Raw genomic sequence first — 19,980 nt, 5'->3', positions numbered from 1 at the left:
CAACACACGCAGTGTTGTCTTGCTGGGGAGCACGGCATGCGTGCCTTTTGTGCATTCAGTGTACTACAAGCAGCGAGGGGAAAGAGGGGTGGAGAGAGGTGGTGCTGTGTGTTTGTGCGTGTGCTTTCAGTGGGAGGAGGCCTTTGAACGCTTACCTAATTGACCTCAGTTTGATATTTTTTAGGGTGGGGTGTACAGAACACATTTCCCAACATATCCACCACATAAACACAGAACTGTGTGAGAATATGAGATTATTTCATGCGTGTTACCTGGCAGCATACTGATTATTTGCTAATGGTGCAAACACATGACTGCTTTACGTGCTAAAATACAAAAGGCAATAGTTGAAAAGAAACAGCCGTGCATTGTGTAGATTGCATCAGTTGTTCTATGTAGGTAGTTTCCCATCTGTGTGTGGGTATTGTAAATGTTTAAGGTTTAAAGGCAAAGTAAGAACATAACAAGCCTTTGAAACACCTGTGGAAAAATCCAGATCCAAATCACTTTCCGTGCTTGTACAAGACGAGAAAAGAATTCAAGCCAATGAAAGTGAGATGGTCGGTACAGTGTGTGTGTGTGAATGCCTTTGCAGATGGTAATGTTGACTCTGGAGCCCCGGCTGCTACAGGCCAGGAAACATCACTAGCACTAGGGCCATGTGGGACCTCTGTTTAAAAAAAAAAAAAAAAAAAAAAAAAAAAAAAAGAAAAGTTTGAGATTTTTTTCACAGCCCATTGTAAGCAATCAGGCAAATAGAAGCTTGCAGTTGTGCGGCACACAGGCACTTCTTTCCAGAAGGCAGAGAGCAATGCTCAGTCTACTGACAGGCGAGCCAGCAGACCGACGAGAAGTTGGGACGGATCCTCATAACACCGACAGACGGTAACACCACCGCTGGGTCTTCTCAAGGCCACTTTCACACTCCTGCATCTGATTGCTCCTGGATGCACGTTCAACATCATCTGCTGGCACTGAAGATCTGCAGATGCACTCACCCACAGGCTTACTTCGCCACCCTTCATCTGTCTCAACAGTCACACCAGAGCTGTACCTGTGGGAAGAAGATACACATGTTTTATTGACAGAGCTACAGGTGGTTTTAGTTTGATCCTCTGCTGGACCAGGAGGTTTTTTTTTTCCCCCCTGTGCGGTGAGCTGTGCTGTCTGTGGAGCCAGTATGTTGCATATGGTTATGATATGTTTGGTACCGTTCCTGCTTGGCTCAGGGCAGGCCCAGGTTGCCACACGGACTCAGGAGCAGAGCCAGAGACGGGCCCAGGGTCAGGACAGCGCTGGAACTCCATGGAGGCAAGTGATTCAGTGGGAGAACAATGGTCGGGTGTTTAGTCTGATGAACAGTGGAGCTGAATATGTCCCAGCTGGAGCAGGAGCCCAGGACAGAGCTCCCAGGGTGGTTGTGGCAGACTCTCGTCCACGATCTTCAGGCAGAACTCAGGGAGGCAACGTCCGCCGGCAGGCTCCATCAAGAGGGTCCTCTGAGACCGTCCGTGGGCAAACAAGGCATCCTTTTGGCTTTGGGCAGGTGCCTAATAATTGGAGACAGACTGCAGGGGGTGCAGGTGGTGGTCAGTTCCAGGGATCGTCTAGCAGTCGTTTCAGGCCATCCACAGGCTCTTCGTCGTCATCGTCATCATCGTCTTCCACTTTCTCCTCATCCTCTTACAATGTGCCATCCTTCCCACAGGCCCAATATCCTCAACAGCCCCCCTTCCAGCCAGTACCTTATGACCCCAGTTTTGTGGAGGGACCGGTCAGGAGCTATGAGCCTCCTTTTCAGCCTGTTCTCGGTGGAGGTTACGGTGGTGGAGGGTACGGAGGTGGCCGTCCTTACCCTGGGGGGGGGTACGGAGGTGGTCTGGCCCCCGTGCTCCCAGGCTCTCCCTCTGAGTTTACTGACGACAGTTACCGCTACTTCCAGACTTACAGCTACGGGGCTAATCCTGCGTTGGCACCGCGTGCTCCACAGCCACCATTTGCAGATGGTCTGGACCACAGATACACCCACAGCCTGTACAACGAGGAAAATCCTCCCGCCGTCGCTGCGCCCGATTCCAACCAGGCCACACCTGTGATAGTGGACAGGACAGGACCAGGCGTGCAAACGCCTATCAGGAGTCCGCAGTATGAGCAGTTTCCTCCATTTGGAAGACCCCAACCTCCTTTCGTGCAGCCAGTCCTTCCAGGAAGAAATTCTCCGAACTCTGCCCTGGAGAACCCCAGTACGAGCGTTGGGAGCGTGTACCGGCCTGAACAGAGAGGTACAATAAACTGTTTGTTTGGTTGCTTGTGAGCTAACACAATGTGTCCTTTATTTCCCATTTTGTTCAGGATGTTTTGCCAATATTAGCAGAACCTGTGACACGTGAGAACAGTGACCATCGCTGTCACCGCTGCTGATTAAATAAAACTATTTCATATTTCCAGGGGGAAAAATGGAGCGAGTTCACATGCAGGCAATCATCCAAGGCATTTGTGTCTTTGAGGCAGAAAGTGAAAAGCTCACCATGTGATCTCTGTTATTGCTGGACATTTGAGTTCGAAATATGCAAAACCCAGGGGTGTGCAGGACTCACCACCTCTCTCAACTGCGCAATCATGTTTTTCCAACATCTTTCTTTCAGGCTCGTCAGATATCTGAAATCATCAGATTGAAGCAGCTGCTTAAAATTCAGTCACTTTTCCAGTTTACAAACAATGTGAGGCAGACACACGGTTCATCTTTTCCCACTTTAATAGTTATTGAAACCAGGTGTCGAACAGGCGCTGCACACACAAGCACCACTGTGTTTTCTGTGAGGGGAGTGCTGTGCTGCGAGAGAGGCAACTGGTCCGTGAGTAGACTGGAGTTTGGTAATGGTGACCTCATCACCGGTGGGGTGGGGGTAGGAGGGTGGGCTTGTGACATGGGGCAGTGGCTGCCTTCTGGGCTGGAGGACAGGAGAGGGGAAACAAGGGGGGATACAGTTCCTTACAATCTCTTGAGGGAAAGGAGAGTGTGGAAAGTCCCAGTAACACATGGGGTCCATTGCTTCAGCTACAGGAAATCAAAAAAATATTTTGGCGGTTAATCAGTGGGGGGCTGAAAAGTCAAACATGTACACGAAGAGTGCCCTCATTTTCTTAAAAAAAAAAAAAAAAAGTTTCTAAAACAGCAGTCACTTCTCTTGACTCTATTAGCGCTTAGTATTCATGGAAATTATGTATTTAATTGTGTGTATAACTCTGCAGTTGATTAAAAGAGGAGAGGTTCCTCCTAAATGTATCGGTCAATGGCTTTGCTAACAAGTGGAAGTTTTTCCGCATCGCACCGGCCACCAGAGGCTGTGTCTGGTCTGAACTGAGAGGATGTCCAACGAAATTCTCAGACACTTAATAATGCAGATTTACCTTCTGTTTCACCCAGTAATCTACCTTACTGTGCAGCAGTCTCTCCAGTGTGCTATCAGTCATTACACACCCTTGAGCTGGAAGACATTTCTCCAGCACAAAAAGCCAACATATGTGCAGAGGGCTTCGTGCTCTCAGTAATCATTGTGATAAAGATTCAGCCATTGGGAGAAGCTGACATTTTTATTGCATTACTTCATCGCAGGGCAGTTGTTTCGTATTTGCTTTGCAATAAGTATTGTGAGCCGCAAGTTTAAAACTGACTTAAAAAGGAAGTTTTACTATATACACCGATTTATAAATCCAGTGTTCCTATCCGAGGAGAAAACACATTTAAATATAAAACATTTGTCTCAGTCCAGAGGCCCTCTTGAGAAGTAATTGAGATAATTTCAGTCTATTCCGTTTGTGGCCAAATAAAGGATAGAAAAAAGATGACAGTATGAGATTAGCATCAGTGAACGAGCTGGCGAGCATTATCAGCATCGTAACTGCAGTGATTAGGTTTAAGGTCATTTATCAGTTTACACTGCACTGGATGTGCTGCGTGTTCAAAGTGTTAAGCAAATAGATGCTCTCAGCGCGCTCTGTCCTACAGTCGGCATCAAGGAGCCAAAGACCTCAGGTCATGTCCGCTGGACAGCAGACGAAGATCCTCTCTGCTTGCATTGAAATCAATGGCTGGATTTCTTTCTTTTTGGGGGGATTAAATGCTACATCTATCTGTTACACCAGATTTGCAGGCGTGTACAAAGTGCACTCAGTGACACCAGGTTTTCATCCTGACTCACCTTCTGTGGTTAAGTTTAGCCAAAGAACACACTTTGATCAAGACCAAGGACAGATTGTGTTTTTTTTTTTTTTTTTTCACTGAAGTCACTCCAGACTTTTGTCATGTCATGCAATAGTTTCCTTGATGATGCTGAAGTGTAAGACTGGACATGCTGACAGAAAACAAATTAAACACTCTTACATTTTTAGGACTTTTATGACAAATATTGCTAACTGGTTCAAATTTACATTTTATGTAACTGAAAAAATATTCCGGTTTGGCATAACGTTCCTTTCAAAACTAATTGGTTGCAAATTAATGGAGCACAGAACTGCTTACACTGAAGGTGTGTCCCTGAGAAACCCCTGCTTTGTATGACTATGCAAACTAACAAAGAACAATGACACTGTAACAAATTCAAGGGCATTTTATTCTGTTAGCTGTGCTCTCACCGAGTTGCTTCTGAGAAGATCTGACTGGGTTGTGCAGCCTCGGTGATGTTACTCTGTCTATGAGAGAGCTTTCTGCTTTTGAAAGCTGCAGTGATTCAGTGGTTTTGTGAGTAATAAATAGTATTTAATGAAGTGTCATGGCAAAGATTGGTTTAAAAAGTCTGCAGATTGTCCCAACTATGCCCTTTGCAGCACATTGTCATTTTATCTCACTCTTCCTTACGCTCATATTCCCTGACAAAGCCACCAGCAGTGATCGGTTGGAATAATTGAACTGTAATTGGTATATTAATTCATCAAGGCAGCTGCAAGGCAGTGCCACAGTTATTCCTCTCATTAGTTTCACCATGGCATCTTCAAATTAAGAGAGGAACTTTTGCTCTCTGAAATTAATCTGTAATAATTTCACCCAGCCACCAAAAGTAAAGAGGCTGAATCAAAAGATGGATCAGATTCTTTTTCATTTTTAAAGTAGGGGATATATACAGTCTGACGAAGGAAGCTTTGAAAGAAGAGTCTTCTTCATCGATGCTGTTGTGATTTTTGATTTTTGATTTTTGATTTTTTTTTTTATATTATTGTAAAATGACCTCGATGAGTTCTGAGTATTCAAATCTGACGGTCGTCTATAGCTAAACGGCCTGTGGCTTAAAGCAGGAGTATCTAGAGAGGGAGCCCTTGAGTCTTTTATTATGCCATATTAGATGATATAAAAGGCTGGCAAGATCCAGTTTCTTCTTTCCGTGCCCCACTTAGACAGTAATGTGTGGCTTTGTCACATGCTGTCGAGAGCTGATCAGCTTTGGTTTCTCAATACATTTTATCCCCCTGAAAGAGACCCAATTTCACATTTCAAAAGATTAGAGGGCAGAGAACAAAGCCGCGCTAGGATGAGGAGAAAAAAACAGACTTGAGAGTGCTGTTGGAAAACTGCTGCATTTCACACCGGTCTTACGCTGTTTACATGGTCTGCCCCATGATGCTACCCCTTGTTCTATAAGTCTGCCTCAGAGGGGGCTGTCAGATGGGATGTTTACTTCGTGCCCACAAAGGCAATGGCCTTATTTAAACTTGCAGTTGGGGAGTAGAGCCTCAGATGGTTGTTAAACCAGGCAAATATAAAATAGGAAACTTCCAATCTGGTTTCCATAAACAGCTTATGACCAAAGTCCCCTCGTGTAGCCAGACCAAAATCAAAAAACTGACATCATTTAATCATTTTCCAATTATCTTCTTTTCCTTGCTGAACAAATGCCACAACAAGACATCAAGATTACTCATTTTTGATTTTATTAATTTTTCCAGCCTCAGAGGTCAGGTGGCCTGACTTTGACTTGTTTGAACAGTCTCACATTAAAGTGTGTCCGACCTTTGTGGGCTTCACACAAAGGGGTGATAAGCCACGTCAGAGACTCTTGCTGGCACGGACTTCATTGGGAACAGGACACAACGACATATAGACTCTGAAGAGTCGGGCCTGCTTTTCCTTTTTACTTGCTCCTCAGGTTGTTTGACAGATTTGGACAGCAGCCCACTTTAAATACAGGACTGCTGTGAGATCACTGTTGCTTCGCCCCTGCGTGCGTGTTCTCCCTCTCTGTGTCTCTGTCTAGCTCTAACTCTGTGCACCTTTGCCTTTCTTCATGTCTTCTTCATTAGCCGGATGCATTTAACATGGTAATATTTCATGCGGCCACCACATGAAAGTGGCTGATAATTATAAAAACTGATTGGATCCCATGTCATTGTTGAAAGCAGGGAGTTTAAACTGACACTGGATGCACTTTATATGTGGTTGTGTTGCATGAGAAACAAGAAAATTGTGCAACATGTATTTGAATTTAACGAATGTAACCCTTGTTCTCTCTGAGAGCCATGTGAGTAAAAGTGTCCTGTTAGGAAACCATGATGATAAACTGGAATTCCCGGTCATTAGTGGCCAATGGATTCAATTTTTAAGCGTGTGCATCGTTGCCTATCGTATCCTCCACCAGCGTCGCCACATGAGACCGTCTTCCTGTAAAAAACAAGCCTGTAGGTTGTTTGTGCAGCAGCTTATTATGACCCATATGTTTTGTTCCGTTGTGAGGAGACATCCAGCCGCCGCAGTGATGATGACAGGAGCAAAGGGAAAAGTGTGGTGATGTAGGTCCATGTTAGGTCGGGGAGATTTATGGGTCAACAAAACACAGAATCAGTTTAAGTTGTTTGTATTATTCGTTACTGTTCCACTAACGTAACCATGTTCTTATTATTGTAACCGCAAAGACAAAGACAGTCTAATGTTAAAACTGTTGGACCCCTTTCTATCCCTGAACAAGTCAAACCAAACCGAGCACATGATTAATTATTAGTCACCACGGCCTTAAAAGTTGATACTTCCTCAATAAAATCATGAAACTGCAACCGCTAGAAATACTTGAACTATTGTGCGATTTTCGAGCACGCTATACGTTGACAATAGAAGGTGAGCAGTGCATCTTATCATTTCAGGTTTGCCTGACCTGGTTCCCGATCCCAATTATGTCCAAGCCTCCACGTACATCCAGAGAGCCCACATGTACTCTCTCCGCTGTGCTGCAGAGGAAAAATGCCTGTCAAGGTAAACTCAATTCTGGATGTCCGTTACGAGTTATTAATTCATAAACGTCTTTACTTTTTCAGTGACCCCATTCTGTTGTTGCAGTATCAGAAATGTTCTTGGCCCTATTGGGTTTGTTTTCATGTTACATGTTCTTATTTCCATTCTTTCTGTTACATCTTAAGAGTCTTTTGTGACTCAGTGATTGGTTCGTTCCAAAGATGTTTAACTTCATGAAATTGGAAACAGTTCATTTCGTTCCCCTTTTTCTGTGGCCTCCTGACGAATTAAGTTATAAATCCACATCAACAAATTGTAAATTCCTTTATGAATACAATTTTTTACCAGCTTCTTCACCTTTGGGTAGCATTAACCAATGAGTGAACCATCCGTATTTCTAATGTCACCTTCCGAATTAAACCCATTCTGTGCAATAAAATCTGAAAGATATGATGAAAAGAGTTGACCGACGGCTGAATGCCCGTCACCGTCAGGGATACCGGCTGCCGTGAGTTTCATCTCTCTGTGCTGGCGAATTGCATCCCTTGAGCTGTAGACCTGGACCCTTCGACTGTCAGTGCACTAAGGAAACTATTGAAATGATGGTGCTGAAGTGTGAAGAATGAAGTGTGCTGTCCCCATGGCTGCTCTATTTGCCCTCTCCCCATCACAAGCACAGCCATCCCTCAAAGCCCTTTCATATCCTGTCTGAGTTTGCAGCAATCACCGACAGATGGGCTGTTGTAATTTGCCATAGACTCCAGTGTCAACAACAGCCACAAGACGAATGGCTTAGATCTTCAGTGGTACTATGAACTCAAGGTTGTCCCTCCTTTTTCACACAAAAAAAGTGTATTGTACAACATAGTGTCCCCCCCACCCCCATGTTGAAAGTGTATTTTTTTGAGAGATGGTTGTAATCTGTAGAATGAATTATTTAGTGGCTGTTTTCCTGCCTCCAAGCCTTCACAGTCCTGTTCTTTTCTCCTTGTCTTAGTTATGAGAAACAGACACGCCGACATTGTTTTTGAAGCCAGTTGAGCCGTTTCCCCCCTGACTGTTTTTTGTTTGCATGTGTCCAACATTCAGCTCGGCCTACGGTCCGGAGACCACTGACTACGATGTTCGCGTCCTGCTGCGATTCCCACAGAGGGTGAAGAACAAGGGCACCGCCGACTTCATGCCTAACAGGCCACGTCATACCTGGGAGTGGCATAGCTGTCATCAGTAAGTGCTTAATACGAAACAGATTTTACTCAATCAGCTTGTCACGCTTTAGTCACAACAGAATTGGCTGCTGTGGTAACCAAGGAGCTCATCTGCAAAGACTTTCAAAACAATCCCACTTCAGTCTTACACATGTATTTATAATGTCATCACGTTCGTGCAAGGACTGCACATTCAGTTAATACCGCAGACAATTATTGACACAGATTGTGTTTATTTTCTCATGTGGTGAACAACCCTAGTTCGAAACGACTTTGTACAATACAGGAGCTGCTACCTCTCATCAGCGGGTGTCAGACACGAACCAGCCTAATAACCTTAAGTGGCCTCACTGCATCTAGGTGAATACCAGAAGAAGAAAACTAGCTTGGATAAAGCTGGTTTGTAAAAGGGTGCAGGCAGACCCCCTTCCACTGAAAAATCATTAACTTCACTGATTCTGAGTTCTGTGGTTTTATCACATTAGACATATTCTGAACACACAGTGAACACCTTGACTGTGAATCTCCACCTTGAAATTGCAGTAAACTGATGGCAGTCTCATAAAAACAGATCCAGAGAGCCTCAGTTCATACGTCATCTTCCACAAGCAACCAATTCCATCAACTTACATGGACAGAGATAGGCGAGATAAAACCAAACACCTTCTGAGTACAGAGAGTACAAATAAAAGATGCTAACTCAACTGGTCAGGTGCACCACAGACTTTTCTTTGTGTTCTGAGTCGGACTGAGGCCGAGTTTCTCCAATGTTTCCACCAATAACCATCATGATTCCCTTTTCACCAACCTCGTGCAAGCAGCCGTGTTAGGCGGGTAACAAACGAGTTAGAAGATAAAAAAAGATATGCAGCAGTCCCAGTTTTCCTTTTCTTTCCTTTTTTATGTTTTGAAACCATGTTGTGTGTATTATATTAATCATAGCAGAGTATTTCACACAGTTTAAAGCGTGGCTTGGGGAGGAATTTAAAAGGTTTTCGTTGTAGTGCTGTTGGTCCGTACAGTAGTAGTGCACCCTGTGTTGGAAGGCACAAAGCTCTGAGTTCATATCTGGCAGGTTGATGGGGCGCATTTCGATGCCATCTGACTGAAGGTGAATTCACCCAGTCATGAGCCCCATATTATGCCCCGTGGGGGTTACAGTGCTGGAAAAGGCTCAGTTTCTGTTGAGTGGGCACAGATTGTTTTTCATTTTGCTTCTCTAAAGAGGAGAGCGGTGGTGCTGGGGGGGTTGGAGGAGGGGTCAAACCCATAGAGTTCATTTAAGAGCCAACCCAGCGTGAAATAGAGCAACAGGACAATGCACTCTAAATTCAAATCACATGAAAAATGATAGTATTTAGCTGTGTGTGTTTGAGCAATTCAGAGAGCGGTTCTCTCATTGTGTCTTCCACCGTGAATAGATTTGAGTTGGTTTAGTGAGGCAGTTGTGGCTCGGACCGGATCTCTGCGGAGTGCTGCTGATGAGGTGATTCTGAGGATATCGCCGTTGTTTTATGACGTTATATTCCATGTAGACCGGCTCTTATCTCAATATAAGCGAGCCCGCCCACTGACGCCTGTGCCAGGCTCTGCTCCGCTAGCCTCATCTTTGAAGAATGTTGACTGGCCGTTAGGAGATTGGCAGTGTTGTTGCTGTCTGACATCAGTCTGCATTTACACAGTGGTTCCCAGGGGGCAGAAAGCCAAGGCAATCATTCCACTGGCTGTGTGATCAGAATGACAAATCAATCCATTTTTCCCCCGTCAATCCGTGACACCAGATCACACAGCTGCTAAAGTATGAGGACATGGTTGTAGGTTACTGGGACACAGTGTTTGGTTACAACGAAAGGGTTAGGGGAAGAAAATCTCTAGCCCAGATTCTCACAATAAACTTTCCTGCCCTACATTTTTTCAAATAAACTGTGCCGTTGACAGTTTTGCTTTTCATTACATTCACTCCGATTTCCTCGCTTGAGCATTACAGCAAAGAAACGGAACAGCATCCTCCTGAGTATCACAGGCTGTAAAAATGTTGGAATTTGTGTGTTTTTCTTCACCCAAATGAGTACACAGAATTCCATGTAGAACTTATTTGTTTTGTACCCATCCGCGTGGGAAGCAAGGGGAAGTTATTAAAAGTGTTTGATTAGTTTTCTTAAACTTTTTATTTTTGGTACGGGCCAGAAAGCAGCAAGGGGGGAACCTCTGGGTTTGGTTCGCCAGTTACTCAACACACATGACATGAACAATAGTGGCTAACCACATCAGACTGGAGTCCTGGCCAGAAGAAATGCCTAAGGATCCTTTCATAAGTCTTTGTGACCCCGTCCCGAACAAGCCCCCAAACGCATTACGTCCCTTTTTTTCAAACAAACGAAGTAGAAACACCGACAATCAATAATGACAGAGCCAAAATGTGAATGCACAGAAGTTAGTGAAAAAGTTCTGCAGCCTGTGCGTTATTCATCTCAGTCAGCTTCAGAAAACTATGTGACCTTTGTGGTCAAAGATCATTGCTGCTGTTTGTGCAGGTGCTTTGACATATGTCTCCATATCCCGTCTGCACATCACGGAAGACAAATGTCAGGCCACCGCCGGATAGCTCTCAAAGAACCTACTGTGGTCGTCTGTGCTTTACAACCTTTAAAGTCTTGTTTGCTGCAACACAAGTGGAAAATGAGTCACGACTACGACAACAACCGGGAATGTTTTGTACATTACAATCACGAGCTATTCTTGTTAAAAAAAAAAAACGTCATATGTTCTTCCAACACTACATTCTCTGTCGTTGACGTAGTCAGCGAGGGGATCCAGGAATCTAAGAAGGCTGGGGACCTTTCCAGGCACCTCGTAGTCCAGCTCCTCCCACTCTCAATCTTTTTTCTCTGCCTCTCTTTACTCTTCCTGTCTACTTCACACACACATATATATACTGTAGATAATCACCTCAAGATTGCCTCTGAAATGAACGCCAGATTCGGGAACACAAACAAAGACCGTGCTTCAAAATTCCGGGCGCTCCATTTCCCGTCTTGATTCAAACGCATATTTGAATGCATGCGTGCGCATACATGTGAGTGTTGCATAATTCGCTTGCCTCATAAAACGAGCCTATAAAAAAACACACAGAGTAATGTCTGCCCATGCTCACAAAAAAAGAAAGAGCCAGATAGCAGCAGAAACAGTTCTACCTGAGAATAAGCCTTAATTGGTCGCCCCCTCCTGTGGAAAGAACGAGTCCTTGAATGGTCACTTCTCCATCTGTGGAAAGTACCCTCTTTTCCTTCCAAGTCTTCTTTCGACCTTTAATGAGTGTTCCAGTAAAAGCTGTTGCTATGTTGAAACATGGGCCATGAGGTAAGGTGAAAGGGCAATGTTTATATAGTCCGAGTTTGTCTGACTGTGAGAGCTCCAGTGCTTACCTCACTTTCTATAACGGCAAAAGTCAACACCGCTGAAGTATACTGTGTAGAGTCATTCAAGAGTCAGGGAATAATGGAGAGAGATTCCTTCACAATTTCAGCTTGAAGCCATATTTGAATCTTGCATTGGCTCATTTTAATCGGGTTTCCTGTTGGAAAAAACATTATGATATTAATATGCATTTGAGATGATGTATGTATAATGTCTAAAAAAATTTGTTCATGTGTCCCTGATTAAGGAATTTGGTGACTGGGCATTTTGTTAGCATGCAACACAAAGCCACAACAAAAACACTCTACAAAGTGACCAGTGTTAGCGTGACACCTCTCTGAACTTCATAATAGTTGGATTTATTGTTGATGACCTTTTCAAAGATGTGTACATAGAAAATCCTTCATTCTGTACCAACGGTGCTATCTGAAATATAGAGGCCAGATTCTCACTGCTGGCTATGTGCATTTGTCGTGCCTTTGACAGATGATGTCGTGGCCAGAGACCTGACCAGCCATGCTTCATATTCAGCAGAGCTGCACAGTCGCTTGATCCCATGAAATTTGTGCCTGTATCACACACCTAAAGTATCAGCACCGTTGAGGAGCGTTGTGTGTGCGTGTTATTGTGTGTCCTCTGCCGTCAGCTCACTTTTATACCACTCGACCACACAGCATAGCTCATCACTGGCTGTGTTCGTATGACAGAGAACATCTGCCTTACCGTACACATCGCACTGCTCACATTAGAGCACACAGAAACCAAAATCTCGGTGAAAAACAGCTTTGAATTTGCATGCGGAGTATTTTCACGTTCATTAGATGCATCTTTTCATGAAATAAATGAAAAATTAAACAAGCTGCATAGCAACATTCAATCATTTGGGTGAGGGAGAACAAAAAAAAAAAAAGAGATGAATGGGACTGCAGGGCATTTTTACAATAATTTTATGTGTTTCAATAATTCAGTCACTGCTGCCGTGCATAAATTCATCATTATAATGTCTGTCACCATACTTAGTGCAAATACACTTGTTATCATGTACCAGTTAGAAAAAAAAACAGCACTCAGGTCACGCTGGCATCAGAGAGAGCTGCAAGTCACGATGCGGTTAATATTGCAGATGATGTCAAAAGGACCAGCTCGCTGACGGACTCGCTCAGCTCATATTACGGTTCAGTTGTGATGATCAGTGCTCAGGTGCATCCAGGCTTTCCTAAGCTGCTAAAGCTGTGCAAACACACACAAACACACTCAAAGCAGTGTGCACAAATACACTAATGTAATCACACACACAAAAAAGTTACACACGCTCACACACAAATATGTGAATGCCCGCTCAAACATAACTACAAGTATGCACACACACACACACACACACACAAACGCACCTCTGATGTTGGCGACTGATACGAGCTAATTAACAACATCATTCATACATCATTAGGGTGTTAATGTCGTGCTACAGCAATACTTTATTGTTTCCATTAATTACCATCCATTGTCCTTCCATGTGAAATAATGTGATCAGTCAAGGTGCAACATCACTTACAAAAATGTTAACAAACGAGGTCAACAAGTTGAATTCACAGTTAATGAATGTGACCGTTTCTATGAAAAGTACACTTAAACTTGTAGAAGCTGAAATGAAAGTTGTTCTCCAGGCATGACTTAAAAAGAACAGTGCATATCAAAAACAGTTCGAGCTAGAAGAAACATCAGGCAGCTCCATGTTTGAGCTAAATCAGACCCAGATCCAAGGAGGAATCTGTTTTGCACCAAAATCAATGACTGGTGAGTGCAGTCGTTTGTTTATTTGGGTTGTTATCTTGTAAGGCGGCTGCTCACATGGTGTTAATGGTGCTAATGGTTTCTATGAAATAACAAGAATGACGCAGTTTACTCCTTAAGTCACTCATGCTGTTTCTGTGTGTTATATTAAAAACCCCATGGAGACATCTTCATCAGTGGGTATCTTGACATGCATTACGTTTCAGTTGAGATCTGTTTAAACTTTGATAGTTTGGTTTTTATCTTCAGCTGCAGCTCTTTGCTTGTTCTGACAGGCACTACCACAGTATGGATGAGTTCAGCCATTATGATTTGCTGGAGGTCAGCACTGGCCGGAAAGTGGCTGAGGGTCACAAGGCGAGCTTCTGTCTGGAGGACACCACCTGTGACTTTGGTCACCTGAAGCGCTACGCCTGCACCGCTCACACTCAGGTAACGCAGCAGACGGAAACATCAGCGTAATCCGTAGCGATGGATGTTCATCGTAGCAGAGACTAACAATACATTTTACACAACCGCACCCATCAACCGCAAGGCCGATATCTATCCACTGCACTACGGCAGCTGCAGCTTGATTTTAGATTTCTCGAGTACTTATTTAAAATTCCTATTGTTTTTTACTCAGATCGGTATTCTTCATGAGTGTCGCCCCCTTCTCTCTCCTTCTTTCCTCAGGGTCTGAGTCCAGGCTGCTATGATACATACAATGCGGATATCGACTGCCAGTGGATCGATATCACCGACATCAAACCTGGAAACTACATTCTAAAGGTAAGAGTTGACTGAGGAGCTGGTGAGCTCAGACGGGGCAAGTTTCTTGGGCAGTACGGGGTCACGTCTCGGGCCTAGGCTACAAAAATAGATTGATCCGGGTTATAAAGTTTGGAAGTTTTGTTGGTAACTAGTCGTCCAGACTTTCTGAAGCTGCAGCGCTTCACGGCTCAGTGGCACAGGTTTCCCATCCATCACATTGTCTGCTTTTCATGCATACTTTATTCGGTCAATGTGGCCGCCAGAGGTAGGTCTACAGTTCACACAGAGAAAATCTATATTTGTTCAATGTTATTTACACCAATTATAGATTTTTTTTTTTCCTAAGCAAGCGTGTTGAAACTAGGGAATAAGATGAATTGTAATTTGCCTTCTGTTTTCTGCCTGCAGCTCCAGGTTAATCCCAAATTCTTGGTGCTGGAGTCAGACTTTACCAACAATGTGGTCCGGTGTAACATTCACTATACAGGACGGTTTGTTAGAACAACCAACTGCAAAATAGCACAGTAAGTAAAAGAAAACATACCGTCTGTTTGTTCATTATATATCAGCTTTTTTTTTTTTTTTTACCATTAAGATATCTATTGTGGAATGACACTGAGAAGCAGACGGCAAATAGGGTTTGTGTCATTTCCCTCCTTTGAGTGACAGTAACACACTTGAAAAGGTGACTACGTCACACACGTTTATGAAGAAGCTCAGTAAGTTAAGTAAATGGCGTCCTGGATGAAATGTTTGATAATTTAATGACTCGTGTTTTCCATTTAAAATGAATTGCCACTGAAATGTTCATATTTCGCGCTCAAAGGGAGACGTGGTGGCTTTTCCATGGAGCTATAAGGAGGTGTCAGGGACTCCAGTTTGACTCTCTGAGTTTCATTGGTACAGTTAAGAATATTATCATCAAAGCAAAGCTCAGTATATTCAGGAAGCTGGATTTAATGTTTAAATCCACGCCGTTATTTACACACCATTATGATTTCCTTTGACGCTAAAGGAACCAACACATCACATCGTACATCTTGCTTGACACTCAGGGCTTTACTAAGATCTGATTTCGTCGCTGTTTGCATGCTATTGCTGATATAATGAAACAGAGATTCTGTGTTCTGTCGCGAAGAATGATCGAACTGGGCAAACAGTGAATTGTGCTCTTTATGAAAAGAAAAACGTTTAATCTTCGGTCAAATTGCAGCTTCATAATAACAAAAAAAAATTAAAACTCCAATACACCCATAAAAACACCTGAAACGTGTGACTGCCTATTTTGAATGTTGAATTGAACCCTCACAGCAGCAGAGAGCTGGTTATCCATTTATTTTGTGATATTCTGTTTTGGTATTCAGCTTTATCCTGAGTGGGGTTTAACACTTTTTCATATTATCTAGTTGCACTTTTCATTCAAATTTTTATTCTTTTTCTTTCTTTTTGTTTTGTTTTGGAATTACTGCCTCTATAAGATAGTCTAAAGATACTTGAAATCAAATGAAAAAATGTAAACATCATTTTAAGATAGATTTGTTCGCTGTCTTTTTTATACTTTTAGGGAAAAGGTGGTTAATTAGCAACCATTTACATTTAAGCTTAATCAGCGCTTCGTGGCCATATGGGATGCGTCTCTTATTGCATCAGCTGCGTACAGTTTTCCTAACAAATGCGTTATTTGCTGTCTGTTTATTTTCCAGGTCTTGATCAGGCACTGGAAGGCTGCCATACTGGAGGGAAATGTGAATGGAATCCATTTGTTGTTGGTTCATTGTTGATGTTGTTTGTCTCTACTTTTCTGTTTTGATATCCTGGACCCGTAGCAAGCAAGGGCTCCACTGGCACTGATAAGAATGTGGGAGTTTAAAGTGGGCACACACACGTAATGCTGCAAAATGCATATTGCATGCTGATAACCCAATAATGAACCAACAGTTCAGATCCCTGAAAACGATCTCATAATACTTCCCAAACAGTTAAATTTCTCATATCGCAGTGCTATCAGTTTGGTTTTTGTTACATGCTAAAAGTGTTTACTGTATCTGCACACTAATATCTACCCCCCCCCCCCCCACACACACACACACACACACACACACATACACACTGAGTGACAAGGCTTGAATTATGAATAAAGCATGAAATGGTAGCGGTGCTGAAATGAGCCGCTTCAGCCAAGTCAGGGTTCAGCAGAGAATCCAACGAACAAAATTATGGGACAAAGACTTCCCAAGTGGCGGCAGACGGAGATGCTCAGTGACTCAGAAGAACCATAATGCCCCCCCACACTGCCCCGCAGTGGGTCAAGCTGGGACACTGTGATTCTCTTGGCACAGTCTGTTTAATGTCATGTTAACAGCCAAAGGAGGACAGCAGGTCCTATTTTATCTTGTCAGCTCAATCAAATCAGTCATCGCTGAGACTGACTGTCAGCACTTGATGCTGTACTCCTCCAAATCCTTGGAAATGCACGTCGGGTCACCATTTGTCCTTTCTTATTTCAGTAAAACAGGAACAGGAAGATTAACTGGCAGAAAAGGCTGCTGTCTAAAAAACAAGGATCGCAGTATGAGAGATAAACGTTTGCTGTCGCGGGGTCTTTTCTTCAACTACCAACACTGGTCAGATGGCACATAGGTCATCTTTACCTTTTGAAGAATGTATATACAAATATTCCACTGATGCATGACTTTAATGATGGAGGATATTTTGTTGTTACTGTACTTTATCCTTTTGGACCTGTTACTGTAATTTGTGAAATTTAATGAATCTATATATTTTCTCGGTAATCTTAATGATTCAAATAGTATGTGTTGTTGGATAAGAACACAAACATACTGTAGTATTATAAATATATGCAGAGTGCCAAAAAGTCATCTCTCTACCTACCTCTCCAACTGAGTGAGCTGTTGTTTCCTGTTACGTGTTTGGTTGCCATTGGAAACGCCTGTAATGGTTGACTGTAGCCTCCTTCCGCTCTGTATCAACACACAGCTGAAACCCTCAAATCCGCTGCATGCGTCAAACAGCACATGATCTGAGACTGTCACTGACGATGAAATGAAGATTGCAGACGTTAAATCCTAAAGAATTCAGTCCTGCTGGAATTGGCGACGCTTGAGATTCAGTATTACATGTACAGAACTTTTGTGACAGGAATCATGTTGTGTAAATAAAACATGGGGTCAGGTGTTGCATCTGTTTACAGCGCAGCTAAGTGAATGACTGGCGCTCTTCTATTGTGTCATCAGGATTCATTATTTCATGTTGCAAGAATGTGATTCGGTGAAAAGCTTAATTATAATTATGGTTAACAGCGTGCCATCTATGTTGTTAAATTTGCTTAAATCACGTGGGATGGATCCAGGCCTGGTATCCAACTTGCAGTAACACCTGCAGGTCTTTCACATCCATTTTCATCTTGTTGTACATGTTGTACTGTAAATAGTCGTCTAATTTGGTCTAAAAAGCAGTTTACTCCGGTTGCTCGTGATGATACTGTACACTCACTGAGACGGATGCATCAACATGTGACGCTCTGACACTCAGTGGATCGGCAGCCCAAGAGTAGGTGACAGTTATACAGCGTCTTTGACATGTGCTGATGAAATTTGTATTTCTCTAACAGTGAACACCTGTCAAAATGTCATATACAATAAATACATTTACACATCTGCTGCTTACTGAGAATTGAATGAGAATGCTCGGCAGCACTCTTTTCCCAGTGCTGCGTATGAAACCGTATTTCCAGGTTTACACAGACTAAGCATCAGTTGATCCAAAGGAAACACCTTATGACAGGTGTGACAAATTACTGATATCATCCCCCCTCGTGAAAGATTAGGTGTAATATGTTTAATGCATTAAGGCGTTTTCCAGGTTCTGCATGTGATTTTGTCATAGACGATTCAGACAGAGATGCAAATCTGACCTTTACAAACACAGAAAAAAAAAAAAACACGCTGCATATAAGCTGCTTAGAAACACCAAACATTGAATGAACAACTGCGTGGCGGCAGCAGCACTCTGCATACATGAATCAGTCACACTGGTTTCCATGCTGTTGTTGACTCTCGACAATCCATTTCCACAAGTTTACTCTCCCTGACGTCTGGAAGCAAACACACAATGCACGAAGAGTAATTACATGGAACACGACGCCGCCTCAGTGAGAGGAGTGTATTATGTTATTAAATCTCAATGTGGTGCATTAAATGTAATACTCTTTGTTTTATACATAAGGAGGCCATTGCATTATTATTTTTGCTGTTTTCAGTCCTCTAATGCAGCTGCATATCTCTTACATCGAGACAGCACGCCGACTCACACAAGAAAATTGGCAATGTTGAAGCGATGTGTTGAAATGGAAGTGTTGTCTAATGATTAGTACTTTTGCTGCGCTGACAAGCTTCGTCACACTTTGATGGCTGAAAGTCAAGATAACATGAAGATACTTTTAACTGAAAAGCGACCAAGTGTGAACAAAAATTGCAAGCTGTACAGAAATAGTCTACTTACATGAACTTGTAGGAGGAAGATGTGAGGAATGAAAGAGAAGAGTAGTGGAGAAGAGGAGACACACACACACACACACACAGAGGACACAGCACTTGCTGGAAAAGACAGAAAGATACTGCACCCCCTCAATCAGAGAGAAGGCAGGGCTCAAGTTTTCAGCTGCTATCCAACAGTTCGTCAAGAGAAAATTGTACTTTTCATTCAAAAAACAAGCAGCTGACAGTTTAACTCTTTCACAGTTTGGCCTCGGTAGTATAAAAACAGTCTCTAACGCTGGTTTTGGGCTGGAGCAATGGAGAAAAGAGGTTCATAAAGATTCTCTCTTCTTTTTTTTCTTTTTTTTTACTTGCAGTCTCTTCTAACCTGTGTCTGATAAAATGGCAACTCGGTGAAGCACGTTTTGATTTGGAAAACAAATAGGCATTCTGAGTAGAAGTATTTCCTGTCCACCAGAGGAATGAGAATCCATTATCTGGCTGCTTTCATAGGCAGTTCTCACTCTCATATTTGGTCCATCCTAACAAAACCCTGACCCCTATGAAGGGACTTCCTCTTGGTATGGGCTGTTTGTTCAGGCTGCTCACATGAAAACAGCCCAGTTCCAACGGCCCAGTGTTTTGTGAAAGTGGCACAGTGCGTGCTGACATGCTTGACTTTGAACATACGTGTTTATGTTGATTAGCTTGTGTGTGTCGATGTATATTTTGGCGTGTGTAAGTGTGTGACAGAGATGGATAACACCTAATGAGGGACGGAGAAACTAGATGATGTGTTGAATTGTTTCGTGTATTACGTTTCCAAAAAAAGACTTTGCCTGGCCCGCTGAAACATTTCAGCTACAGATCCATTTTTGTGAGTCTGTTTTGCTAGCACATATTTTCATGCAGCTGCTGGTAAAGTCTTATATTCTTTAATGGGAATGTATAAGCCCTGATACACAGTGTCCTAAAGGAACCTCCTTCGAATCGCTGGCTTCACGTTCATGTTGCTGGTAATTAAAAGGACACATTGCAGCATTGAATTCAAGACTTTTTTTTTAGGAATATGTAATTGCATTCATCGGAAATGAGCTAG

The 19,980-nt window shown here is 43.0% G+C and overlaps 1 protein-coding gene across 1 annotated transcript; it reads left to right on the top strand.

Annotated features, from left to right (window-relative positions):
• The first annotated feature begins 762 nt into the window (after positions 1 to 762).
• Positions 763 to 18,323, top strand: loxl1 (lysyl oxidase-like 1). Its single transcript, XM_029497898.1, has 7 exons — positions 763 to 2,282; positions 7,129 to 7,237; positions 8,306 to 8,443; positions 13,908 to 14,064; positions 14,308 to 14,403; positions 14,794 to 14,909; positions 16,089 to 18,323. The coding sequence occupies exons 1-7, from the start codon at positions 1,181 to 1,183 to the stop codon at positions 16,093 to 16,095; spliced, it is 1,725 nt and encodes a 574-aa protein (XP_029353758.1). The 5' UTR covers positions 763 to 1,180; the 3' UTR covers positions 16,096 to 18,323.
• Positions 18,324 to 19,980: the final 1,657 nt, after the last annotated feature.

Source organism: Echeneis naucrates, chromosome 3 (genome assembly GCF_900963305.1).
Source record: "Echeneis naucrates chromosome 3, fEcheNa1.1, whole genome shotgun sequence".
Taxonomy (NCBI): Eukaryota; Metazoa; Chordata; class Actinopteri; order Carangiformes; family Echeneidae; genus Echeneis; species Echeneis naucrates.
The sequence above is the reverse complement of the archived record's forward strand: the minus strand, read 5'-3'. Positions and strand labels throughout refer to the sequence as shown.